This window comes from Mugil cephalus, chromosome 22 (genome assembly GCF_022458985.1).
Source record: "Mugil cephalus isolate CIBA_MC_2020 chromosome 22, CIBA_Mcephalus_1.1, whole genome shotgun sequence".
Classification (NCBI taxonomy): Eukaryota; Metazoa; Chordata; class Actinopteri; order Mugiliformes; family Mugilidae; genus Mugil; species Mugil cephalus.
This window is the reverse complement of record NC_061791.1, coordinates 9,403,386-9,418,860: the sequence shown is the minus strand read 5'-3', so window position 1 is coordinate 9,418,860 and position 15,475 is coordinate 9,403,386. Positions and strand designations below refer to the sequence as shown.

At 41.1% G+C, this 15,475-nt stretch overlaps 1 protein-coding gene across 3 annotated transcripts in view; it reads left to right on the top strand.

The window, feature by feature from the left end:
• LOC124999892 (protein PHTF2-like) overlaps positions 1 to 15,475 on the top strand; it is a 35,274-nt gene that overhangs the window by 2,395 nt on the left and 17,404 nt on the right. For all 3 annotated transcript variants that reach the window (XM_047575110.1, XM_047575108.1, XM_047575109.1), the window contains exons 2-3: positions 1,525 to 1,592; positions 11,121 to 11,201. In XM_047575110.1, the coding sequence (XP_047431066.1) occupies positions 11,157 to 11,201 (45 nt within the window). In that variant the 5' untranslated portion in view covers positions 1,525 to 1,592; positions 11,121 to 11,156. The remainder of the gene's footprint in view (positions 1 to 1,524; positions 1,593 to 11,120; positions 11,202 to 15,475) is intronic.

The following is a 15,475-nucleotide window of genomic DNA, read 5'->3' as shown; positions in this document are numbered from 1 at the left end:
AGCAGTGCTTGTCAGTCAGCTGGATGTCAATCACTGCGTTACGGTGTTTGCTTTCTGTGGATGTGCTCTAGTGTCGCCATCGTTCTTCGTGGCTCATGTTGCCTCCGTTTCTTTCTGCCTCTTTTGCGGAGCTCTGAGACGATGCTTTTTTGTGTCGTGTGGCTTGAATCTGCCTGCAGAGCTGGTTACATCATCAGCTGCATTGTAGTTACATCACACACAAGGATGGTTTATCATCTAATGTTAGAGCTGCAGGATTGCCTACAGGGCAGCGATATAATTCATAGAAATATAGCGCTGCAGGATTAACTCAGAGCAGAAAATCCAAAGGGAAATGTTGTAAATGTATATTCACTTGCCAGTTCAGTAGTTAACAGTCTTGCACTAAATCTTAGCTTCATGCCTGTTAAAAAGTTCAGTTTATATTGAAACAGTGTAAGAAAGGTGGTAGTTCAACTGTGTCATTTTGGAGGATGTAGTTTGTCAAAATAATAGGAACACAACACAGTTCAATAGTACTACAAACCACAGCCTCCAAAATGAAGCTGAGTTAACAGCTGTCTCAGTTATTTTAAACTCAAACCGAATACCTCAAGGAAGCTAAGATTTAGTGCAGGACAGTTAAATTGGCATGCATCCCTTTTCACTTGTGTGCCTAATATTTTGGCAAGTTAGTGTGTATTACCAGCTTAGCCCCACTGCAGAAGAATTAAGTGGATTGTGTTAATACGGTTAATTGAGATGAACTTTAAAGGGGACAAGCAGGCAGAGACCAGAAGCTGCAGACAAGTGTCCAACAGAATTTACTGGAAGGACATTAAACCTTCGTTAATGAAATGCCGCCAGTCAGTTTATCCAACGTGTGCTCGGCCTCCAATGGTTGTTTAAATGATGGCCTTTACGTGTAGCCTTGTAGCCGGGTACGACGCAATGTATGACAGCATTTTGCGCCTCGTGTTCAATTATTTTACATGGAAACTCAGATGAGGACTCGAGGCAACGCAAGGCAGCATTTCACTGTTTATAAACCGCCTGCCCAGACTTGATGGATGGGCTTGTTCCCTTCCAGTTCAAAATATGAATCAATGCCCTAAAATGCACTGCGACACGGAAGCAGAAAAACAAGTCCAGGCATCAAATAAAAGAACACGTATTGTATTTGAAGATAATAATTAGTTCCACCCTAAAAAGGGCAATGGCACCAAAAGTCAGTGTTTCTTTGTGGTAAACATTTGGGAAATCCTCAGTGTCAGCCAACAGCATAAGTGCCTCACATTGCCTCAAAGTTGAGACAAATCACATTTGGTAACCGCCTCTTTACATTTCCAAAGTTTTCCTTCCTTTCATTACATGACTTGAAACACTAGAAACTCTTTTTACACACAAAAACAAGCTTCTCTTTCCTGAACGGCTGCACGAGAGCCAGAGACGCAGCGTGAGCAAATAAAGTTGATTCGATTTGAATGCGACCGTCCCAGATCACAAACACAGTCTGAACTCCCTCTCTGTCCTCCTGTTTCCCAGACGTCCAGCCCCTGCCGTATTTTGGCTGCGAGGACAACACACCAGTTAGCTGCACGGCCGGACCAGAGGTGAGTTTTGTGTTTACTAGTCGACGGCCGCCCCCACACACACACACACACCACACCAACCAACAAAACTACACACAGACTGTTTTTTTTTGTCTGCTGAATGCTACAGCATCCCTTGTTGTGTTGCTGTGAAGGGCGTCAGCTGCTTACACACAGACACACACATATATAGAGCGAGCGACAGCAGCAGTCTGTGAGCACCGTTCATGTCTGAAAGCAAAAGACAGATGGAAAAATGTGAGAATGTGAAAAAAAAGACATACTTCCTCCTTCAGTTGTACCCAAGAAGCACACAGGACTTTTTTTTTTTTTTTCGAGCTTGTGTGTGCAGACTGGACTCTGAAGTCAGTCAGCAGCAGTAGTGTGCATGTGTTTATAGGTTGTTTCAGTTCAACTGTGGTCACCGGTTTCCTGCTTGACAAATAGCCACAAACACAGTTTTCTATGCGACTATTCCTTATCATCTCTAAATGCAGAGAGATAAAGCTCTTTCGCTACATATTCTGATGTGTTTGTAGTTTTTACTGAATTTTCAAAACAAAGCAGGCTTTCACATTGTGTCTAAGCCTTTACGGTGGGTTATTTAAAATATCTTGACCTTCTTTCACACGGATCTACTTAGATTAGTGAAGCTTAGTTCTCGAACTGGGTTAAAAAGTCAGCGCAGATGTTTAAGGAAAGAAGGTCGTCTGGGGTTTGCTACGTAAATTATAACCGCTGCGTTTTGAGCTAGCTTGAGAAACGGGCAGGTGAAATTGAAATCTGATTCATGCTTCATCATAACATCATTACTTGTTGTGCCTTACTTAATAACTGGTGGGTTCTTCTGGGGTAGTTAATTTTTAATTAGGGGACTTATTTGGGAGTTTATCAACTGAACAAACAAACGAACATATTAAGCTCTCCCAAGTTGGTCTCTCTCTTTGTAGCTCTTCCTGTCTTCCTAGCCTTCCTGCTACCTGCTAATGAAAAGGTGTCTGTCTGACAGATTTTCCAGCTTCACAGTAGAGGTGCACAATATATATATATATCATCTACGATAGTATCGTAAATGTTGCTATGACGATGTGCACTTTTCCATTATCGAGTATTGAAAATATCCCAAAGAAAATAAACGTGAAAGTCCTCATTTGCCAAATTTGTGCCTGAGAAGCCAATTAGCGGCCATGTGACGATAACATGATCTTCCACATGCAGTGTTGGCGGCAGCAACAAAACACATGGATGATAGATAATCTGTATGGAAAGGAGGAAATGTGCAGGAATCTCTGGTCTCAGCAACGACTACAGCAGATGATTTAGTGGCGAGTCATTGGTCTACCTCACTAGCCTGAATTTGGTTTTGACCAGACTAACATCAGCCCAAATAACCTTATTTGCAAGATAAATGCCAAATCTGTTCCACCACTTGCAAATGAACCACACACATTTTTTTTTTTTTTTTTGTAAAGACAAATAATAACAATAATATCCTTTGAAATGTTAACAGAATTTTATTTTTGCCCATATCGCCCACCTCTTCTCCACAGTGGTATTTTGCTTGGGCCGGTAACTCCAATCTAAATTGCAGTTAATAATTTACTAACTGTAATGTGTGGTGCTACCTGATCAAGCCCTGCACAGGTCAAGTGTAGGTGTCACTTGAGATTGTCAGGGAATCACCCTACATGATGAAAAACATGACCCCCCCCCCCGACCTCCTCATGTCTCCAGTCCCACCGACACCTTCAACCCTTTGTCGTAGATTAAGCGACCTCATATTTCCTGTGGGCATGCAAACAAACACATTCACGTGCTCCTCACCCGGCTCGGAGGGGTGCGCGCCGCTGTCATGAAAAATGGAGCAGCCCTTGTTAGAGATGGAGCGGTTAGTGTTACACATCACGAGTTACCAGACTCGTGAAGGAGGTCTCCACTCGTGCTCATGTTTCATTAGACGGTCCCGAAGACACACAGCACTCGCTGTCAATTTGCATTAGACGGATATGTTTTTGACCTGTAGTTTTATTAGGATCCCCACTGATTTGTTTACAAGGGAGTGTTACAGAGGGATTTCCTGTAAACCTTTCTGACAGATGCTATCTGATGAATGAGATCACGTTTCTTTTACTTAATCACGGATAAACAAGCAAAAGAATGTATTTTCATTTTGTCGTAGACGCAGATCAGATATCGTTCTCCATAAGCTCTCGTCTCGTTGAGCGTAACATGACTCATTTCACTGTGTAACCACCATGTCAGATGGAGGTCTTCAGGAATGTATACAGTTACACATCACAAGGTTTAGGAAGCATCAACTGACCTTCATTAGTTTGTTTGTGCTCTGCTGAACATGAGACACACAAAAAAAATGTTCTCATACTTTCAGTGTGTAACCAGAAAAATGCTCTTATACTAATCAGTGACTTCTGGATCAGTGTCCTATTGCACGTTGGTTAATCTTTACACTGCATTTTCCTCTCAACATTTCAAGGTCTTTTTCTGATTAACTCCTCCCTTGTAATTGGGATTCATTTACCTTATTTGTCTGGGACCACACATCTTTACCAGTACTTATCTGAATTTATTAATTCAGCTGAGATGGCGTGTCTCTTTTAAACCATGTGTAGAAAATATCACACAATCAAATCTCTAAAGTAACTAGTCTTGATGGAGAACATAAGCTGAAGCTGGATAACACATTTAGCTCTTCAACTACTTAATTGTCCATTTCTAATAAAGCAGAGAGAGAGAGCAGATTCAATAAGAGACTCGTTGGGAGTCTGAGAATTGCAAACGAGGCGCTTTAACAACTTGGAACCAAGTGCAAAATGTGAGCGCTTATTGGAAGCCAGCCCCCGTAGTAAAAGATATCTAATCAGCGATAATGTGAGACTTTAAGAGCGAGCGTGAAAGGGAGTAGCTGGGAGGTGTCGAATTAAAAAGTCAAAGGATAACAGGCGGCTTAACCAATTGCGTAAAATGTTGTTGTTTTTTTTAAAGTATTAATTAAAAAAAGTGGCCTCATAATACATGTAGACAAGACACAAACCGGCTTTACATTAGACACGCATTCATAGTCACCACGCCCTAATTCTTGGCACTTACTTAGATATGGTAATTTTGTGTTTTGGTTTCTGCATGTTTTATTGCTTTACCAACGAAGTTATAAAGAAGTTCCATGTAGACAACATTTCATGGAAAGACCTAGCTAAAAAAAAAAAGAAGAAGCATTTGAAGGAACAGTCTAGACGAGGGAGACACCTTCCATGAAGAAGATTTCCTCCAGGCGGCCAGAGCTGATCACTTCAATACCCACATTGCCTAAAAGTCTGTGGTTGGATTTTTCATATGAGGAACCACAAGAAGGACCCCCTAGGAGGATCATCTTACAAAACAAAATGGGAATGAACTGTTCTGGATTCCTGAATGGTGTTAGTGTGTTTCCAGATCTTGAATTCTGCTGACGGTTAGGATTAGGGTCAGCCTTAGGGTTAGGATTGGGGTCAGCCTTAGGGTTAGGGTTAGGGTCAGCCTTAGGGTTAGGATTGGGGTCAGCCTTAGGGTTAGGGTTAGGGTCAGCCTTAGGGTTAGGATTGGGGTCAGCCTTAGGGTTAGGGTTAGGGTCAGCCTTAGGGTTAGGGTTAGGGTCAGCCTTAGGGTTAGGATTGGGGTCAGCCTTAGGGTTAGGATTGGGATCAGCCTTAGGGTTAGGGTTAGGGTCAGCCTTAGGGTTAGGATTGGGGTCAGCCTTAGGGTTAGGGTTAGGGTCAGCCTTAGGGTTAGGATTGGGGTCAGCCTTAGGGTTAGGATTGGGGTCAGCCTTAGGGTTAGGGTTAGGGTCAGCCTTAGGGTTAGGGTCAGCCTTAGGGTTAGGGTTGGGGTCAGCCTTAGGGTTAGGGTCAGGGTCAGCCTTAGGGTTAGGGTCAGGGTCAGCCTTAGGGTTAGGGTTACTGCTATTTGCCATTTTCAGGGAGGAAGAGTTAACTATTAGGGGCACATTGTGACACAAATCTTTTACTTTACTTTTATAGAAATCAATGTAACACAGGAAATATAACAGACAGTTTGTAGGTGGCAGTTGCATCTTGCCATCATCTTGATCATGCCATCAGTTCCTTATAGGAAGTTAATGTGTCTGTGTTTCTGTGGATCACCCACATGCATTAAAAAGATGGATTACTGTGTGGTCACACGTCCTTATGTTCTTAAATGCTCTCTACTTCTTATTCTAACTCGCTGACAGTCAAAATTACCTTGTTTCTCGTTCATGTTTACATCCAAACAACTGCTAGAGACATACAGCTAATTACACTCAGCCATTTCCTGCTCATGTCCTGAGCACAAGAGCCCTCATATAATCTGCGGCCTACATAATACACACTGTCTAACTCTTTGTAAATGGGTCAGTTCAGACACCACTGGTCAGACAGACTTGGCGAGGCCTCGTGGCTGCCGACATTGTGTGTGTGTGTGTGCGCGCGCGTGCGTGTGCAGTTGTTGTTGAAGTCGTTAAATTCTTCGAGAGCTTTGTAATGGGTTATGAACGAAGTTAACTCGCTAAATCAGGCTTCGCTGCTACCGGAGTTACAGTGAAAACTTAAACGAGCTCTCGTTCTTATTGATTTATTAGATGGATCATCATAAATTTAATTGTAGGAAATCACCACTGAATCACTGCTGCTTGTTACTATATAAGAATAATTGCTACATGTGTGTCTGTTGCTTGGACGCTGTGCCTTAAATACCCTCCAGGAAACCGCTGTGTATTTTGGGAACACAAAACTTGTGCGGTTTTGGAAAAAATAAGTACGTTGGGAAAGAGTTATTTCTTCTTGTTATGTTTTCCAGCGTAATAAGCCAGCAGCCTGCGCCTAATCCTGTGTGTTTAGTTGCTGTGTTAGACGGTAATATGCATCTCTGTGGGTGTTTTTGTGTCTGATAATGTGTTTGAATTGATGTTGGCATCACACCGAGGTATGATGATGGGTTTTCAAGGCTTTAAACAGGGAGGATCTGCCTGTTTTTCTTATCACTGTCTTTGCATAGGGAGGATTTATGGTCTTAAGGCGAGGCGAGTGAAAAACACTTTGTTTGCATCCAACTTTACTGATGATGGGCTTTCAGTCTTTCACTTTGTCTGTCTGGGTAAATGTCTGGTTTTCTTCTGTTTGGTTACCCTGGTAATTGTTATTACTCAAACATATAAGGACAAAAAATGAGGTTTATGTCATGCTGAACCAATGCAACTCATCGAACTGTAGAAATTTCAGTGTCTGTTAATGTGCATGTGAAGTTGTCCTTAAAGGGGAAAAAAATGAAACAAACAGTACTATGAAGATCTTAGGATTAACCTTTCACCACTGCAGCTTAGTCCAAGCTAGACTGAAGGATAAACAACAGAAAATCTTGAATATGGTTCCTCATGTGGAAGCCGTCTGGTGGATAAATGATTAAATGATACATCCACACTCATTGTAAGAGTTTAATAGTGAGACGTCGTCCGTTGATTTTCATTTAGGTGGCTCGTGACCAAAATTCTGATGGGTATTAACGGGTTTTTGAGTTTAAGACGCATAAGATTTTATCAATATTAATGCTAATAATAATTGTTTATTGCACATAAATGTCCTCTTCTACTTACAATAAGAGTATTTTCAGCTTTTCTCAGGTTTTAGTTTAGTTTTTAGTGTGAATATGTTACTTTCCTGTCTGTGCCTTTGTCTCAGTTCTCTCACCTTTGACAAAATTAATCAAATCAAAACACACTATAAACATTCTGTATTGTTACGCTGTTGTATTCCAGTCAGCCACAACATTAAAACCAGCTTGCTTATATGGTGCCTCTGGAGTAGAGTAGGAACGGGCCTTCTGACATGTCCCGTGGTGTCGGTATGCTTTAGGGAGGAGCGTCTGTGGTTCGGCCTTTTTCTCAGCGCATCCTGGAGATATTCGATCAGTTTAGCGTCTGGTGACTTTGGAGGCCGGGTTGCCTCAGCCTAATTTTCAGGATATTTTTTTTTTTTTTTTTTTTAGCTGTTTCTGAACTGCTTTCCATGGAGTGGTAGGCTGCTGGTTGTCAGTTTGCATTGCTGCCATAGGATAAGGGTATCTGGTCAGCATTGACGTTGAGGTAGGGGCTACATGAGTAAGGGAACATCTACGTGCTGAGGCTGAAGGTTTCCCAACAGAACATAGCACTGAAAAGAGAGGATCAATGTTATCCACCATTTGTGTTTTCTGGCTGATCGGTGCGTCTCATATGGTTTTCAATGCAATAAACACTAAGAAAAATCCTTTCATAGCCCTTTTTCCACAGTGGATATGTTGCAGTGGAGAAAAAGGACAGACGCATTAATTATGGCTGCTTTCAACTTCAGGAACGTCTTGCTTTTGTATATGCTACTTCAGCTCAGTGTCATGGCTCACTGCAACTCCTAATGGACTGAGCCATCATTAATTCACCTGCGCTTTGCTGCTGCTGTGACTGTCATCATGTCTGCTTTGTAAAAAGGGAATTTATATTCACCCTGCATTCATACCGAGCGACCATTTAAACACATGAACACATAGTTACATGGTTGTTAATTCACATACATTGTGAGCAAACATTATGCATCGCAACTGATTCGCATCTTTCCCAGCGGGCTCTTAAATGGCCAGAAATACTAAAAGAGATACAGACTTTATGGCTTCTTGGTCTGTTTTTCATCATATCTCTCTCCCTCTTGACACATTAATTGATATGAATGAAAATAACCATTGCAGCCCTCAAACAAAGGACTGCCTGTTTTTCCTCCCACAAAATAAGCATGTGTAAACATTTTTACATTTGGAGCTTGATGTTGTTGGAGCGCAGATCACTTTCTGGCCTTTTTATGTGTTAAAGTGCCAGAGTCGGTCCTTTGGAACAGAAATTCGAGCGTAGAACTGTCTTCCACTAATGTCTTTAAACGAGAGATCACCCTTCATATGCTCTATACATGCACATTCATCCGTTCACTTATATTTAGCCGTCATATCTTTATATCAACACCTCCTCCTCCGTCTCTACGTTTACATTTTAAGCGTGCACGCTTTCCCTTCTATCTTGTTTTCTTTCTTTAAGTTCATGGTGACATATGCATTTATCTGTTTGTACATACAAGTGTATGATATATGTCAAGGATAGGGTGGAGGGAGGTGGGAGGTGTAATGATCGCAACTATAGATAATGGCGAGAAAAAGGAAAAAAACAATAACTTCCTGTTGCTAAAAATGTCATTTGGTATCGGGGTGAAAACACACACATACACACTCACTTTTGGCTCTCAGTATTGCACATAAATCCACACATCTGCAAGTTGCAGCGTGCACGTAGCAAGACTGCGTTCTTTCAGCTTTGTGTATTAGTCAGCTGGTGGTTTTGAATATTTTCTCCACTTCCTGCTTTTGAACTTCACATTCTCGGCAAAGCGAGCGTGAACTCTCTCCACCTCGACTTTCAACCTAAAGGAGTTCGACGCAGCCACTCGCGCAAACACTCCCGTTTGAAGTGGTGCATTTATCACACTCTATATGTTGTGGTTTGCTACTTGGCAGATAAGCTGTGGAGCTGCGCTGTGATCCCTCGTTTCTTGAAGGTAACTTGTGTCGCTGAGTGCAGATGGCCATAAAACGTCAGATAATGTCTCAAAGGCAGCAGCAGGTTTAGAAGTAGCCACAGTTTGTGAGAGTGACACAAGAGCTCACTGAGAATTAAAACTTTAGAAAGACTAAAACCAAACATGTTTCCAGTAATATTTTGATTTAATTAACTTATATCCTCTTAAACGGATGAAGCCAAAGATTAAAATCTTGCCTTCTGAGTCGCTGCCATCCATCACTCCCACTCACGCAGCAGGACAACGCTGCACTTGCATAACAGAGAAACAGAAGCGACACAGAGAGAGAAGGAAGGAAGAGGGGCTGAGAGAGAAGGGGGAAGAAGAGTGGCTAAATGCAGACAGTCTGCCGGTAAAAAGGTGTCTTCTTGAAGTGATTGACTCACTAATGGCCGCCGCAGTTAAACAACTAACACGCCACGTTTTGACATCAACAGTGCTTGAATTGTCACATTAGTAAAGCTTCAGACACAGCGTGTCTTATTATTCCCAGAGTCAAATAACTTTTACGCTCAGGTCTGTTGAAGCGAATCCAGTAGAACTCTCTTCTAACCACAACAAACACTTCCATCGTGTTGCGATCCTGTTTCAACTGCTTACTTGTTACTGTAATAACACACTGAGTGCGACACTGACATACAGCTGGGCCAGTGCAAATGATCACGGTGGTGCATTGGCTACACCTCCCATTAATTACAGATTAAATAAATACAATCGACTTATAAGTTGGACAGTTTATTTCCTTGAGTAGAACCAAAAACGTATAACCTTATGTGGCTGCTATTGTATTGTTTTAAATTGAATATATTTAGTTTTGGATTGAGATGTAAAGACATCTGAAGATATTACACTCTATATTTTTCTGTCTTTGCTGACTTAATTTCAGACTAAATGAAGTTTGTTGTATAATTTATAACATAGGTCTTCAACAGGGGGTCCGTGACCCCTAGGGGGTCTGCAGAGGTACTGCAGAGTGGTCGCAAAATCTTTTTGGTTGATTAGACATTCTTTGTATATATGCAGCTCTGAATGTAAGGAGTTACTTTGCTTAAAACTATTTTATTCAGCCTTTAATCTCAAAGCAGTACCTGGACATTTCTGCTCAATTGCTTATTGGCCATAAAACCTTCAAACATTTGCTGTTACAGTTTTGTTTTATTACACATTAAACAAATGAGATATGAGACCATAATTCATTTACTGGTATTGTTTTGAAGGGTTTTGCTAAGCTAGCCATCACGATCTGTTTCAAGTCTTTATGCTAAGCTATGCACTTAGTTAATGGACATTGTCTCCTCATTGTTATGAGCACCATTGTGTAGGCTGTGTCTGACAACAGCACATCCTTCCATTGGCGCTTGTAAATTTGAACTGGGTGTGTGCGCTCGTACGTGGTCGTGAGCCAGTCTTTCCGATTATACACACCCAAACCACTGCAAGCCAGGGAAGTGTGCGTGTCTGTGCGAACATGATTCAGGTCTACTCTCCACGGCCAAAGTAATAATTATTCTTAAGACGCCAGGTTTGTTTATGTTGTAAACTGGGTGTTAAGGGAAACAACGTGTTAAAAGTGACTACGCTTATTACTAATGGACGAGTGAATCAGCACATGCATGTTTTCGTATGCGTGTTCATGCGCTTCAAAGAGCCGCTTGTGGGTTCTGACTTGATGTGGGGGTTTTGATTAGATACAATCTCACCAAGCCTCTTTTTTTAAAAAAGAAAAAAAAATACGAGGACACCTGTGAGCTCGCATTTGTGCGTAGATTCCCCTCCCAGTCTCCTTCGTCTGTTGTTAAGACACACCTGCCTGCCAGGTATAGACCTCATTTGCCCTCTCTCGCTCACCTCATTACTCCGTCACTCACGCTGCTCTCTTTTTCTCTCCCTCGCTCTGTGTTTCCAGCCTAAGATGCCCTAGACGGGGAGAAGGGAAATGTAAATGGCTTCCAAAGTAAAAGATGCTGTGGTGTGGTACCAGAAAAAGGTAAGACGCTTCTCATTTCTTATATTATTCGTTGTTTTAGAAGACGAAAAGTTTTTTATTTTTTTTATTTTTTTGGTAGTGTATTAAAAAAAAAAAAAGACATTTGAATGATTGAATGGAGCGCTGCTGCATCCACTTGAAATATTTTGAATTATCATCAACCGTAGGCTTAATGAGCTTTGCTTTATATGGAATAAAAACGGTTTGATAGTTTGATATACAGGCTGAGAGTCACAATAGATTACAAGTAGTAGTTCACCACAAGATCAGATTGATAAATACATAGATATATAGATGAACTTTGAATACCAATGACTCTTGGTTACGTATTCCCTTTACGTGTTGAGCACCTTGTATCTTTGCTATCAAAATCAAGATTAATGTGTTAAATTAGTTGTTGTTTAACAAGTTTAAAATATATATTATTGTTTAATTATACATGTTTTAAATTATGCTCTGCGTATGGGCCATATGCTGATATCAATATTTAAAGCTTTTAAAGCTCTTATCTGGTGATTTATTGGCAGCGCTGCAAAGTCTTTATTGCATTTCTACCAGTAAATGGAGAAAGTGATCAGATATCAGAAAGAAATGCCGCTGCATGACTTGAAGAGTTCTTCTTTTGCTGCCGTGATTATATACAGAAGCCAGCGTATTGATGAGTGTTTCGTGTGTAAAGCGGACTGGGGAAGGCGCAGCCGAAACATTTCTCGTTTCCTCTCCCAAAAATAGCAGCTAAATAAAGCTAGAGCAGCGAGCCTTTCTGATATTAGAGCGGGCTGATGACCTCCTGGTTGCTGTCACCGCGCAGCAGCGGTGGCGGGGTCGCACCGTTCGGTACAGTTTGCTTCCAGACCGGTGTTGTGTGTCCTCTTGTTCCATCGTCTCAGATATCAGATCCTCTGCTGGACTCCAGCGCCGCTCCCCCCCCCCCCTGCAGCTCTCAGCTTACACACTCATCCGTCGTTATGGCCTCATCCGTTTGTGCTTTTGTCCGGTCATCATTTCCTCTACAACATCTCTTTCTCTGTACACCTGCCCACCTCCTGCGTCTGTCTCTCTGATCTTCCTCTTTGTTAGATGTCAGTACTAGCGTTCACAGGAATCAGATCATACCATTCCCCAGACTTTAATTGAAGGTTTGCACTGAAGGGTTTTCAAAACTTCCTAAACTATCCGAGATCTAAGAAGCTGGATTAAACGCAGAATCTTTTCTTTAGGTAAAGCTTTAAGCTGGAAGGTTTTCGCAGGTCTGCTCTGTTGTGCGTCTAGCTGAGCTTGTCTGGGCAGAGTCACACCAGTGACGACAGCAGCTTAGTCATGACTCAATAAACCTCTTAGGATCGATCACACCTGTCCTCAGGGCGTCTTTATTTTTGATGTCAAGTGTTTTTTCATTGGTTTTATTATTATTATTTTTTTTATCTCCAGAACATGTGAATGTGAACAATAAAATAACATCAGAACCAGAATTTAGTTTGAGTCACAAGGGCAGGACTATTTTATTTATTTACACTTCGAGTCTTAAATTGTTTCTGTAATCTGTCAGAAAACCAGACACACGAGTCAAGACATGTGAATGGAGAACTTAAACTTTGGTGTAATGATACTAGTCAGCACAAAGGTTAAGAATTATTCAGTGGGGCCTAATTAGGAAAATGTACTATTCTTCTACTAAATAGAATACATAGTCACAATACAATCATTTATAAATTGTGTTGATTGGAACAGGAAATGCAGCTGTTTTAATCATGGATGGAAATCTTCAATATTTAGTTTTATAGGTGTTTACACGCAAAAATAAAGCTGCATCTGTCTTTGTCAGTCTCTATGTTTTGTGGTCAGACTTTCTCTGTCGAGGTGCTTGTGCTAAGCATAGCTTAGCATAGTACGCTGTCATTTTTTCGTTTTGTTAAGCTTTGACGTATCCTATGTCATTAGGTCTTTCATTAAGCTCACTCCTGTCAGTCAGGCTTGAAATTGTTCAGATAATGAACACACGACCGGTTTGATGCCACAATTATTGCTGAATGTCCTCATTGTATTCTTTGATTAGTACATTTAGGTGTACACCTTCTTCTACGAAAGTCTTTAGCTTGGATTGTTGTTGTGCAGCGTTGAAAGACTAAACTGTAGAAAATGTTCAGCTATCACAAAACTTGTACCCCGTCATCTAGAAAGAATGACATGTTTCCGCTTGAGAGAAGCGTCCAGATTGTCAAACGGGTCCATGTAATGTAATCTGACATCTCCAGCTCCTCCGCCCCTCAGGCTGTGGTCTCCCTGAGTCACAGTGTATTTCTGACTGTTCTGTGTCTGCAGACAGGCTGCAAATAGACTCAGCGCTGTGTTTCTGCGGAGGCTGCTTTTTTTTTTTCCCCTCTCTCTCTCACCGCCGTGCCATGCCAAGTCCATATCAGAGCGAAGACACATGCAGTCTATATCTGCTACGGCGCCAGACAGACTTACTTTTCACGCCTGGCACCGTGTTTTGGCGTTGGCAAGTGGGAAGCACTTTCCTGCGGAGATTATTGTCGTTAAATGTAGCCGGCATGATGATGGGATTGTGACATATTTAAGCCTTAAAGTGGCACTGTTATAAATCAGCTTACGGCTTATTTGTGTGTTTGCTCTCAGGCCTGTCTGTGGGCGGGGCCTGTTTATGTTGACTTTGCAAGATAATAAAAGTCTTTTTTTTTTTTTTAAATCATTACTTAGTTTCTCATCTCTACACCCACTTTTCTTCTAGCTGTTGCAAATGAAAACACATCTTTAAGGATCAAGCTTTCCTTTCTGACACACACAGACAGAGAGTGTCTGTGAGTTGCCATGGTGACACATGAAAACACACCTGTGGGGTTAACCTGTCACAACCAGCTGCTTGACCGCAAATCTGTTTTCCTCATTGCACATGTTTACTAATTGTCCTTGTAGGAAGTTACTTATTCAATGAAAACGGAGTCAGACATTATTCGTGGCTCTCAATAATTCATTGATCCGTATTGAGAACGACCTCTAAATCAGTTCAGTTTCATTCGATTGTTCAGTTATGTAATAATGGCGTCTTAGGAAACTTTCCACCGGTTGCACATTGATAGTTAAACTGAAAGTATTCCAGCGTACGGCCCGTCAGCCACGCAGCGTGTAATGGGTGCTGCCATTCAGACACATGGGTGGTTACTCTGTGTTTCTAAGCTGACCACACCTAGACAGGCGTGTGCAAATATGTGATTCCCACATACAGGTGAGGGATTTTCCATCACAGACAGCCTCAAGAGTGGCAAAGGATTTGTATATAGAATATATAGGCTAGTAGTTGTTAGAAGTGAGGAGTTTCTTGTTTCTGATGGATTTTTTTATTTTGTTGTTATTCACAGCTGTGTTGAAAAGACGAGAACTAGAAAGCAAAATAAATATTCTTTAGTTTCTGTAACGAGGAACGCTCAAGCTTTTATTTTCACTTTACATATTTTGTCTGGAAGTCTAAAAATTAAACTTATTCTGTTTGCAGTGATGTAAATCAGTGTGAAACCGTTGGCTTTTAAGCAGTGATGTATAAATGAGTTTCGTTTACGACTAAATGGCCAAAATATTTGGACTTGTCTGTGAAAGATGAACAGTGAGCAGCTATTAAGGCTCCTCATGTTTCTCTGATTGGTTGTAGGATTCAGTCGCGTTATTTCACTTATTTTTTCACTTTGTAGTAGTTGAAATGCGTCCCATAACGAAAACGATATAATATTATGCATAGAATAAGAATTCAGTCTGACTACTGAATCAGAGGAAAGCAGAAAATATTTTTATGAAGCTCAAACTAATATTATGTTTGCTGTGTTTTTTGGTTTCCTCCAGCTAATGAAGGGAAACGAGTCTGCTGAACCCTGGTTGTTAATTTTGCCTGCGTACACTGCATAAGTTTTTTATTTGGCTAAAAACAACTTGTTCACAATGGTGTTATGAGAGAAAACAACGAGCTGGAAGAAAATAAAGGTCTTTACTGAACCTCTTACATGGTTTAGTCTTTTGACGCATGGTTAATATAAAAATATAGATTTAAATATATAGAGTGCTTGTCCTGTATCATATATTCCCCTTTAGCTCAGTGACACTTGGACCTCAAATATAAAAACTGATAAATGGCTAAAAATATTCATGAACCCTGTTCTTGTCTCTGTACACGAACGCTTACACTGCTCTACTTTATCTCTGTAAACCAGCATGTGTGTGCATAATACCCCCTCCAATGCAGAGGCAGTTGTTATATAACTCCCCCA